This window comes from Etheostoma spectabile, unplaced genomic scaffold (genome assembly GCF_008692095.1).
Source record: "Etheostoma spectabile isolate EspeVRDwgs_2016 unplaced genomic scaffold, UIUC_Espe_1.0 scaffold00009746, whole genome shotgun sequence".
NCBI classification, from domain to species: Eukaryota; Metazoa; Chordata; class Actinopteri; order Perciformes; family Percidae; genus Etheostoma; species Etheostoma spectabile.
In genome coordinates this window covers 1-11905 of record NW_022603744.1, presented here as the reverse complement: position 1 = coordinate 11905, position 11905 = coordinate 1, and the positions used below count along the sequence as shown (strand labels likewise).

The 11905-nt window shown below is 43.9% G+C and overlaps 1 protein-coding gene and 1 long non-coding RNA gene across 2 annotated transcripts; both read right to left on the bottom strand.

The window, feature by feature from the left end:
- Positions 1–342: 342 nt before the first annotated feature.
- Positions 343–766, bottom strand: LOC116679197 (uncharacterized). The gene is made up of 2 exons (XR_004329464.1): positions 617–766; positions 343–537 (listed from the first exon to the last, which is right to left on the bottom strand). It is a non-coding gene; the product is annotated as an uncharacterized LOC116679197 (long non-coding RNA).
- Positions 767–5086: 4320 nt separating this feature from the next.
- On the bottom strand, positions 5087–7100 carry LOC116679196 (tripartite motif-containing protein 16-like). Its single transcript, XM_032508893.1, has one exon. The coding sequence runs from the start codon at positions 7065–7067 to the stop codon at positions 5409–5411; it is 1659 nt and encodes a 552-aa protein (XP_032364784.1). The 5' UTR covers positions 7068–7100; the 3' UTR covers positions 5087–5408.
- Positions 7101–11905: the final 4805 nt, after the last annotated feature.

The following is an 11905-nucleotide window of genomic DNA, read 5'->3' as shown; positions in this document are numbered from 1 at the left end:
TCCTGACACTTTCAGGTCTCAGCTTTCCAAGGGGGGGGGGGGGGGGGGGGCATGCTAGAAACTCTGCAGGGTGCCCAAACTTCTGCAGACGCCATTTTTTGTTTTCTGTTATTTTGAAAGTGTAAATGATGGAAATTAAATCTAACTTTTTTTTACATATTATATGAATGTCTAATCTGTCAGTTGATGTCTTTTGGAGATTTTTCCATCTTTTATTGGCTTCTTTATACACATTAATACAAATTTTTACCTCGGGTGCCCAAACTTTTGAGCCCCCCTGAATATAGTGTTAATCTTAGGGCCGGGTAGGGCAGGACTACGGCCACTCAATTACCATCTAGTTCCTCCTCTCCTGTTGACCGAGACTCCTGTCAAACACCTGCAGCTCTGTGATGGTCGAGCAGGGCGACAGCAACATGTCATTGCCTGGAGCAGAGGGAGGTGACAGGGAGCTCCTTAAGAGCATGAGCAGCTCATCCATCTTCTCCTCGAATGTATCCATCTGCTGTGCCATGCGGGTAACGGATGTCCTCATGGCTATGGATAAACCAATGCTGTTAGTTTTGTTGTTATACATTATATACTTATAAGTGAACAACTTATAGGGTCTTCTTACCTCTCATTTCCTTCTCCATGGCTGAGCCACCTCCCTTTGTCTGATGATGTTCTGCTGTTAAGAACAACAAGAAAAGTTAAAGTTTCTCTCAAGTTCCTTGTCATGCGATTGTATTTAATTGGAAAAATTCAAAGCCACTGTACCGTCAACTGGGTCCCGAGCTGAAGGGACAGGCCGAGCTTGTGTTAGACCCATCCAGCTCTGGGGGACCGGCTGGTTTCCTGTTTGGTGTTGACTCATCTAAAAAGAAAGTAGATATGAATATTGGTCAGTTCATTCATGGCAGGTTTCTTGCATATGCCATTGCAAAAGATGAACCTCTGCTGTTACGTTTAGACAATCACTTGTCTTGCTACTTACATGCAGGTGGTGGAGGCAATGACACACACACGCACACGCACACGCACACGCACACACACACACACATCAGAACAGTCACATGATAAGCACCAGGTTGAATGTAGTTCCATGGCAGGAAATATGACTGTTTCCTAAATGCATAATGTTAACTTACGGACACACGCCCCGTAATGGAAGGCTTTCTTGTTGTGGAACGGATTCATCTGAAATAAAAGACCATACAATCTGTACTGATTGCAAAAAGAATATTTGAATGTAGACAGTCAGTGTAAACATTGTATGTGACAGGATTTCTGCATTGTAGCCCAGAGACTTTCTAATGGGGAGACACAGCATCCACAGAAATGCATGGGGTTAGATAGTAAAGCCAGTATTGCAGCTGTGTAGTCTACACATATTACGTCCCTTGCTGTATGCTTTCCCCTTCACTCAGCTTGCAGATAACTGCCTGAAGTACGTTGCAAGATGGCCGCCGATGGACCTGCCTAAAAGGACTTTGATTGTACTGGTCTTGATTTATGTACTGTCCACTACAACTAATTAAAAAGGACCAAAAACAAGGATATCTTATTTGTAACAAGAACACAAGCATGTTAACACGATGAGACAAAACACACAATGAGACAAAGCAGACACGTGGTGCACAGCAGCAAAGTGCAAGATATATGCAATCCATCTACAGCACAACTCTGGCCTCGCCTTGTGAATGGGAGAGCTAGGGGCCCTTCTACGATAGCATCCAAATCAACATGTTTAAAACACTAAGAAGGCTCGACACAGCATGAGACTTTGCTCCAAGTCTCACCTGGGACTCAACACATGAACTCAGCATGGAGAACATGGTTTGTGAACAAAGAGTTCACTAAAAAGAAAAGATTTGGAGCAGCGCACTGCTTGACTAGCATAGCAAGATGGAGACGAGGGAGAAGAACTTCTACTAAAGGGAGTTGTTCACTTCAGCCAAACTTTTCTTTTTGGTCAACCGGATCAGAACCGGAATATAACAAAGCCCCCCCCCCCATTACAACCACAACATCATTAAACTGGAAAGTGTTCCTCTTACCTTTCCGTGAGCGTGTGAAGCTGTGCAGCGTGGTCGGTCCTGTAGCGTTGTCTTCATCACCTAACACGGGAATCGGTCTCCTCAGAGCAGAGCCCCCCCTACTGGTGGGGGGGTGGAACGGTTTGGTTTGTAAACTGAATTAAAGAAGTGAATTTTCTTAGTTGCGAAAATCGATCTATTGATAGATTCTTGTTTTAAGTATTTTCACTAATACAGTTAAAAAACCCGAAGTCAAGCACCAACGTATTGTTTTAATCTAAATTGATATCAGCCTTAAAATAAATAGATTCTCTTGCTATGCTGTTTATCTTACTTAGATTTTATACGTCCAATCATTTCTGAGTGAATCTAAATCCAGTGACAGCAAACCTTTATGCTACTTCAAAAACTCAGAACAACCAAAACCAACCAAACGGGAACGTTGTGGAGGTACGGCCAACCGCAGGAGAACCTTACAGCTGGTTGGTTTTCTTAACGTTTAGGGAACGTTTGAACCCGGAGGGAACGTTCCCTAAACGTTAGTTTTTGGTTTGGTTCAAACTTTCCTTTAGAGAACCATAAACTAACGTTCCCTAAACGTTCTGTGTTAGTGGGCGTGACAATGTGGGTCTGCTCACCACTTGTCCCATACAGGTCATGCTCCAGTGTGCCAGGAGAAGGGGAGACACCTCCAGAGCTCCAGGTACGCCTCAAGGATGCATACGGCAGACGGATGCTTTGGAAGAAGGTCCTGGAGGTGTGTGACTGCAAGGGGAAGATGGAAACCAGTGACTGTCCAGTATGGCAGCCAAAAACTCTTCCCAGGGAAAAAGAGGCACCAAATTGGTGAAAGGAAGCTCTAGTTAATAATGGGCTTTAGACACTTGAATATTACCTCATTGGCAAAGAGCAAAAGGACCATAGTGCTTTGCAGTGGATCCACAAAATCAAAGACACTAATGCTGAATACCATATACACTTCAGCCTTATTGTTTCAGGTCCAGTACAGACCAGGAAGGAGAATGTCATGCTGACTTTTTATCCGTGACTCTGAGGAGTGACGGTTTTAAGGGGAGGGTGTGTGACAAAGTGGGTTTCTCACCACTTGTCCCATACAGGTCATTAGTTATAGTAGGTAGACACACAGTTATCGTTAGTTTAGTTAAATTTTATTAGGTTGCAAGTTTAAACGGTTTAAAGGTTTCCCTGTGTTGATACTTACAATTGTTTGTTCCTTTGTTCAGTTCCACCATAAAGGACACTTGTTTGGGGGGGGGGGGGGGGGGGGTCGGGCCCTAAGCATTTCCTGTTTTGTAGGAAAAGGGTTGTCTGGGATGACATCATCGGGCCAAACCAAGTAGAGGGATTTCTTGTGTATAGGAATGTTTATTTTGGTTGTTTTTGGTTATTATATAAAGAAGGTATGAATAACCCTGACCTGTTTTGTAGTCAGTAGGATAGGAGGGAACTGGTAACCAAGTTCCATAGGTTAAGAGATGGCTAGGTATTGATGTTATGGAGTAGATCAACCTGCTTTAGGATGGGATGGACTGAAGTAGTTGGGGGGGAATTGACAACCTTATATAAATAGAAGGATTTGCGCTCCCAAGGAAACAGGGAGGTGAGGCTGTGCTGCTAGGAACACATGCCTGTTGTTAGCGCTGCTACTAGTTGAATGTGTAATTGTTTTTAAGCTTTGATTATTTAATTACCCATGTACTGCAGACCACTGGAAATAAATAATCACCTCTGGAAACATACAATGTCTGAGTCTGCTTACCTACCACCAGCCTAGCCACTCTGGCCAACCTACCACAGTGGGGAACCATAAACTAACGTTCCCTAACGTTCCCTAACGTTCTGTGTTAGTGGGGAAGCACTGCCCGAGGGGATCTTTCCAACCAATGATGTTTCTTTAGTACTCAGGGTCAGGAACCGGTTCTCCCAGGGTCCCCGGAGGTCCCTCCTTCTCAAGGACGCCCGCTAGCCTTTATTGGTCCCGGTCCGAGAGAGGCTAAGCGCTCGGTGGCTCTGACCGGCAGAGGGATGGGGAAATGCCCCCCCCACTAGGAGATAACAGGAGGTCTGACTGTCAACGTCGGTCCCCGCCGGGCAGCAACCCCCCCAGGTGGTTAAAGAGGAGTCTTAACTACCCTCACGGGGGGGAACCTCTGCCCTCGGACGGCCCAGGAGTGAGAGAGAGAAATTAAATGACTAAAATCAAGGAATACAAATCTTTTTGGTCCCCTAGCTCACAACAAGCTCAGGTGGTTTTATTCTTTAGTGAATAATCAAAAGCAAGAACAAAATACAGAAATCATCTTTTCCCTTCCTGCCCTAAAAGCAAAAAGTGTCAAAATCCAGAGAATAGAAGAAGAAACCCGGTAAGTGGGTAAGCCCCGCTAACGAGAGTCCACATCAACTCATATTTCTAGTTCTAGTCAAGACTAAACCCCCCCCCCCCCCACCCCCTTCTGGAAATCAGGGGATTTCCACCATTACGTAATCACACAGGTGGCCCCAGCAGAAGAGGTCCAGACCAGATCCACTGTTACAGGAAGTGTGACCCCTAGCACACTTAAAGGTCACACCCAACGCCTATTATATAGTTTTAGCTGTTTCTAATATTTAGTTCATACATACATCAGAACAATATATATCATGGGTTACATAGCACACTTCAAGCAGTACATATATTTTAGCTTTGTGTTTTGGGGTTTTCAACTGAACCTTCGTTCAACACCACTCAATCTGACATCAAGTTGGAATAATTCATCATCAGAAGCATTTGATTTGGATTCCATACTAAAAATGTCAAGCTGAGAAAATGAGAAATAAAACATAACAGATACAAGAAAAATGAGATTTAGTAAAAACCATCAGACCAAAATACACATTCAGGTGATTATTTTACTAAACTTTGTCTATTTGCACGTTCAAAGTTCTCCTAAATTCATCAAAAGTTAGCATTTGCATATTTAAACATGACATTTCAGAAAAGTAGTAATCCAAAAATCTGTAATATTTAACCCCACTCAAGAATTTTGAACCTTTACAATGTTCAGATTTCTCTTCTGGAAATGTCTCTCTGTGTGTCTCTGTCTCTGTGTGTCTCTGCAGGTCCACCCCTCCCAGCACAGCTGTGAACCTGCAGACACACCTGTCCGACCATATATGGACTTCCCTCTGCAGGTAAAATAACAGATCTCAACTGAGCTCATTGAGAGCTTGTTGATAAAAGACAAAAAAATAAGAAAAACCAACAAAACGTGGAAACACATGAAAAACATAAAAAAATAGAATGACAACAATCAGCTGTCAGCAACAAACATGGAGACTAAATAAGACGAAGAGTTAAAACTTAGAATTTAACCCTTAAATGACTTCTGTCTATTTCACTTTACACAACTCAGCATAGGATTTATAAACACTTAGTCCAGCATAGAGGGGCTGAGTGAACGTGGTCTGGACTCTGTGGAGGAGAGTCATGGTTTCAGAGACGCTGTAGAAGGACAGAATACCTGCACTGTGATCCAGGTACACTCCTACTCTGGAGGATTCAGGACCTGAGACGGGAGTTTGGACTTTGTTGGACCAAAATGTATAACTGTTGTTGTTACACAGTAACGTCCAAGATTTGTCATTTCTTCCAAATCCACATTTACCCGACTCACCCGCTCTCCTGATATTCTTGTATGCGACTGCTACATACACTCCTCCTCTCATCTCCACCTCCCAGTAACAACGTCCAGTCAGACTCTCTCTACTCAGGACCTGATACCAGCCAGTGAATCTGTCTGGGTGACTAGAATAAGACTGATCTTGACTCATGAACGTTGCTTTCCTGTTCCCCTCAGATAATAACAGATATGTGTTTGCTGTGTTTGGATCCAGTGTGATTTCACGTGAATATTGTAAGAATCCAGCTCTGGTCTTGGGCTCTGGTTGAGGCAGTAAAACGTCCACTTCAGTCCCTGTCAGTGAGACGGTTGTCCTCTTCTCTCTCAGGACGTCCTGTAGTTGATCTCTGAGCTCTGACACGGCCGCTGTCACGTCCTCAAAGCAGCTCAGAGGACGGATCTGGATGCTGGATGCTGATTGGCTGAGTGGGGCCAGTGAGGGGTAGTTGTGTAGAAACTGGTTGTGGTCCTCTGTGTGTGAGAGCTTCTTCAGCTCAGCGTCTTTCCTCTTCAGCTCAGTGATCTCCTGCTCCAGCTTCTCCTGAAGCTCTCGGACTCGACTCACTTCCCTTTCCTGCTGGGATCTGACCTGCTGCTTCACATCAGAGCTTCTTTTCTCCAGGAGACGGATCAGCTCAGTGAAGATCTTCTCGCTGTCCTCCACTGCTTCATCAGCAGAGAGATTGATGGCCTCCGCCTGCTGTTGAAGCAGCTTCACATCTTTCTCTCTGTCCTGGATTCTCTGCTGGATGTTGAGTCGACTCCCCTCGAGCTCTCTCTGCCTCTCAGCTCTCTCTGCTGCAGCTGAGACTGTGTCGTGGCCTTTATGTTCGTCCACAGAGCAGAGATAACAGATAAGCTGCTGATCAGTACGGCAGAACATCTTCATCACCTCATCATGACGAGAGCAGACGTTCTCCTGGAGCTTCTTGGACGGCTCCACCAGCTTGTGTTTCTTGAATGTCTCTGATTCAAAATGAAACTGAAGGTGATTCTCACAGTAAGAAGCCAGACATTGCAGACAGGACTTGATGGCTTTGAGTTTCCTCCCGGTGCAGACATCACAGGCCACATCTTCAGCTCCAGCATAGCAGTGATCAGCAGGAGCAGCTTGGAGTCCAGTCTTCTTCAGCTCCTCCACTAAATCTGCTAACATGGTGCTTTTCAGCAGGACAGGCCTCGGTGTGAACGTCTTCCTGCACTGAGGACAGCTGTAGCTGTACTTACCATCCTCTCCATCCCAGTGGCTTTTAATACAGTTCATGCAGTAGCTGTGTCCACAGGGAGTAGTCACCGGATCCTTCAGTAGATCCAGACAGATGGAACAAGAGAAGGTTTCCCGGTCCAGCTGAACCCCTCTCTGCTCCATCTCACCTCTCAGCGATGACTGACTGACTGGGACTTACAGTATGTGTGACTGTGTTATCAAGGGATCCAGGTCCAAGTTTCAGCTTTATTGCCATTATACAATACAGGGAGGGGTTATCAAACATTGACTCATGCTAGGATAAGGAGCGGCACCTTGACTTTGGACTTTGTTTCCTCATTTTAAATGCCACCTCAGTTAAAACATCCTCTACATCAGAAAACATGACATCTCTAGTTGTAAAATCCTTCTCTTCTCCTCAGGTTTTGTTGATGTCTCCGTACGTCTCTGACTCAATCTTAAATGTTTCTTTTGCTGGTTTAAAATCAACTGAAAGTTATCAAACTAAACGGTCATAAACCCTTAAATTGCTTTTTAATAATCTCACAATCCTAGAATGTGTGTGCAAGGTGTCAGAGATAAGTTCTCTGAACACAAGATGACATTTTCTGCCCTTTGTTATTTCCTCTGTAATCCACTTAGTTTAAAACCCAGCACTAACACTTCACCTTGGTACAGTGTGCTGATGATGTGCTGCTGCTTGGCCTTTCTGCTCTTAAACCGCGATTTAGGGACAAGAAGAAGAGACGGGTTCGCATGTGGCTTCAACAGATCAGGGACATAGACTGGAGCTAGTCCATGAAGGGCTTTAAAAACAGACATTAGAATCATAAAATCAATCCTAAAATTAACTGGGAGCCAGTGGAGAGGCAAGGACGGGGGTGATGTGATCTCGCTTACGAGCTCCAGGAAGGAGACGAGCGGCAGCATCTTGAACCAGTTGTAGTGGAGAGAGGGAGGCCTGGCTTACACCTCCATACAGAGCATCACAATAGTCAAGGCGTGTTGTAATAAATGCATGTTTAACCCTCTCAAAGTCTGTGAGGGATAAAAAGGTGTTAAGCTTAGTAAGAAGCCTAAGTTGAAAGAAACTTGCTTTCAGAATTACAGAATTGATCTCCTTCTCCATTATAAAATCCCAATTCATTTTTACTCTCAGATTTGTTGTAACAGACTTAACATAAGGTTTAAAAATGCCCAGGTCTATTTGTGAGACATCAGAGGTGTGTCTAAAAACCATGACCTCAGTGTTACTCTATTAAAGTTTAAAAAAATGTAAGGCCATCCAGGCTTTAATATCGTTAAAACAGTCAACTAATCTTGTTAAAGAACTATCATCATTTCTCTTGATGGGCAGGTAGATTTTTGAATCATCTGCGTGGAGAGGGAAGCTGATGTTGTGTCTTTTTGAAGCAAATAGAGTGAAAAAAGAATTGGGCCAAGAATCGAACCCTGGGGGACTCCACATGTGAGGGACACAGAAGGTTAAATAGAGCCACCAAAACTGACTCTGAAATCTCTCTCTGACAAGTATGACCTAAACCCCTCTAAGGCAGCGCCCTTAATCCCCACGCCATGCTCGAGGTGAGGAATAAGGATGCTGTGGTCAACTGTGTCAAATGCTGCTAAAAGCATAAGAACTACACAATCTCCAGAATCAGTAGAGATGAAAAGATCATTAAAGACTCTTAAAAGTGTGGATTCAGTGCTATGAAATGTTATAAAACCAGACTGGAACACCTCCAGAACACCATGTGTATCTAAATGGAGATTAACCCTTGTGTTGTCCTCCCGTTGCAACTTGTAGTTTTTCTTTTGGGTCAAAATTTCAAATTAACGGGGCGCTTGGGTAGCCCACCTGGTAGAGCGTGCACCCCATGTACAAAGGCTCAGTGCTCGCTGCAACGGCCGTAGGTTCAAATCCGACCTGCAGCCCTTTGCTGCATTTCGCTCCCCCTTTCATGTCTGAGCTGTCCAATCAGATAAAGGCCTTAAATTCTCAATATTTTGATTGTGTTTTTCTGCACTTTTGTCGCATTTCAACCCGATGTTTTTGACACTTTCTTCAACGGATCAATGGATGACTTGGAAACGCTTCTTGTAGCATCCAAGAGTCTTTAATTTTGTTGTTTGAGGTATCTTCGCCCATTCTTCCTTCCAAAAGTCCACTTCCAGTTCTTTGAGATTTCTGGGCTGTCTGTCATGCACTGCTCTTTTAAGGTCTATCCATAGATTTTCCATTATGTTGAGGTCAGGAGATTGTGAAGGCCATGGCAAAACCTTCAGTTTACGCCTCTTGATGTAATCCACCGTGGATTTTGAGGTGTGTTTAGGATGATTATCCATTTGTAGAAGCCATCCTCTCTTTAACTTCAGCTTTGTCACAGATGGCATCAAGTTAGCCTCCAAAATTTGCTGAAATTTTATTTAATCCATTTTCCCTTCTACTCATGAAATGTTCCATGTGCCACTGGCTGCAATACAACCCCTCTTTTCATTAAATTCTGTGCCCTTTCTTCTCCAAACATACCTCTGCTCATTCCGGGCAAAAAGTTCTATTTTAACCTCATCGGTCCACTTGTTCCCACAATGCATCAGGCTTGTCTATACGTTCATTTGCAAACTTCAAACGCTGATTTCTGTGGTGTGGATGTAGAGGAGGTTTTCTTCTGATGACTCTACCATGAAGACAATATTTGTACAAGTATCTCTTTATAGTGGAATGGTGTAGCAACTCCAGTGTCTCCAGGTCTTTCTGGATGGATCGTTCAGTCTAACGTGGGTCTGGACTTGCTTTTCTTCTAATCCTGTGAGCTGTTCTGTCTGATATTGTTCTTGGTCTTCCAGATCTTGCTTTAACTTCCACTGTTCCTGATGACGGACATTTCTTAATAACAATCCCAACAGAGGATATTAGCATCTGAAAACGCTTTGCTGTCTTCTTCTAGCCTTCTCCTGCTTAGTGAGCGTTAACTATTTTCAGTTTTCTAGACAACTGCTTAGAAGAAGCCATGGTGCTGATTGTTGGGGGGGGGTCAGATGAGTCTGGGCATTTAAAACCTTAAGATTGACGTCACCTGGTTTTTCCGGAGGATGATTGAGAACAATCCATGACTCTGTCAGGTCTCAGCTTTCCAAAGGGGGGGGGGGGGGGCATGCTAGAAACTTCTGTTATTTTGAAAGTTTAAATGATGGAAACAAAATCTAACTTTTTGTGATACATTATATGAATGTCTAATCTGTCATTTGATGCCTTTTGGAGATTTTTCAATCTTTTATTGGCTTCTTTATACACATTAATACAAATTTTTACCTGGGGTGCCCAACCTTTTGAACCCCCCTGTATATAGTGTTAATCTTAGGGCTGGGTAGGGCAGGACTACGGCCACTCAATTACCATTTAGTTCCTCCTCTCCTGTTGACCGAGACTCCTGTCAAACACCTGCAGCTCTGTGATGGTCGAGCAGGGCGACGGCAACATGTCATCGCCTGGAGCAGAGGGAGGTGACAGGGAGCTCCTTAAGAGCATGAGCAGCTCATCCATCTTCTCCTCAAATGTCTCCATCTGCTGTGCCGTGCGGGTAACGGATGTCCTCATGGCTGTGGATAAACCAATGCTGTTAGTTTTGTTGTTATACATTATATACTTATATGTGAACAAATTATAGGGTCTTCTTACCTCTCATTTCCGTCTCCATGGCTGAGCCACCTCCCTTTGTCTGATGATGTTCTGCTGTTAAGAACAACAAGAAAAGTTAAAATTTCTCTCAAGTTCCTTGTCATGCAATTGTATTTAATTGGAAAACTTCAAATCCACAGTTGCGTCAACTGGGTCCCGAGCTGAAGTGGCAGGCCGAGCTTGCGTTAGACCCGTCCAGCTCTGGGGGACCGGCTGGTTTCCTGTTTGGTGTTGACTCATCTAAAAAGAAAGTAGATATGAATATTGGTCAGTTCATTTATGGAAGGTTTCTAACACATGCCATTGCAAAAGATGAACCTATGCTGTTACGTTTAGACAATCACTTGTCTTGCTACTTACATAAAGGTGGTGGAGGCAATGACGTCTGCTGTCCTGAAACACACACACACACACACACACACAATCAGCACCAGGTTGAATGTAGTTCCATGGCAGGAAATATGACTGTTTCCTAAATGCATAATGTTAACTTACGGACACACGCCCCGTAATGGAAGGCTTTCTTGTTGTGGAACGGATTCATCTGAAATAAAAGACCATACAATCTGTACTGATTGCAAAAAGAATATTTGAATGTAGACAGTCAGTGTAAACATTGTATGTGAGAGGATTTCTGCATTGTAGCCCAGAGACTTTCTAATGGGGAGACACAGCATCCACAGAAATGCATGGGGTTAGATAGTAAAGCCAGTACTGCAGCTGTGTAGTCTACACATATTACGTCCCTTGCTGTATGCTTTCCCCTTCACTCAGCTTGCAGATAACTGCCTGAAGAAAAAAGAAAAAAAGTACATCTCATTTGTAACAAGAACACAAGCATGTTAACACGATGAGACAAAACACACAATGAGACAAAGCAGACACGTGGTGCACAGCAGCAAAGTGCAAGATATATGCAATCCATCTACAGCACAACTCCGGCCTCGCCTTGTGAATGGGAGTGCTAGGGGCCCTTCTATGATAGCATCCAAATCAACATGTTTAAAACACTAAGAAGGCTCGACACAGCATGAGACTTTGCTCCAAGTCTCACCTGGGGCTCAACACATGAACTCAGCATGGAGAACATGGTTTGTGAACAAAGAGTTTACTAAAAAGAAAAGATTTGGAGCAGCGCACTGCTTGACTAGCATAGCAAGATGGAGACGAGGTAAAGAACTTCTACTAAAGGGAGTTGTTCACTTCAGCCAAACTTTCTTTTTGGTCAACCGGATCAGAACCGGAATATAACAAGCCCCCCCCCCCCATAACAACCACACATGATTAAACTGGAAAGTGTTCCTCTTACCTTTCCGTGAGC

What these genes read in the sequence shown, in the direction of transcription:
- LOC116679196 (XM_032508893.1), bottom strand. Translation starts at nt 7,067, where the DNA reads ATGGAGCAGAGAGGGGTTCAGCTGGACCGGGAAACCTTCTCTTGTTCC.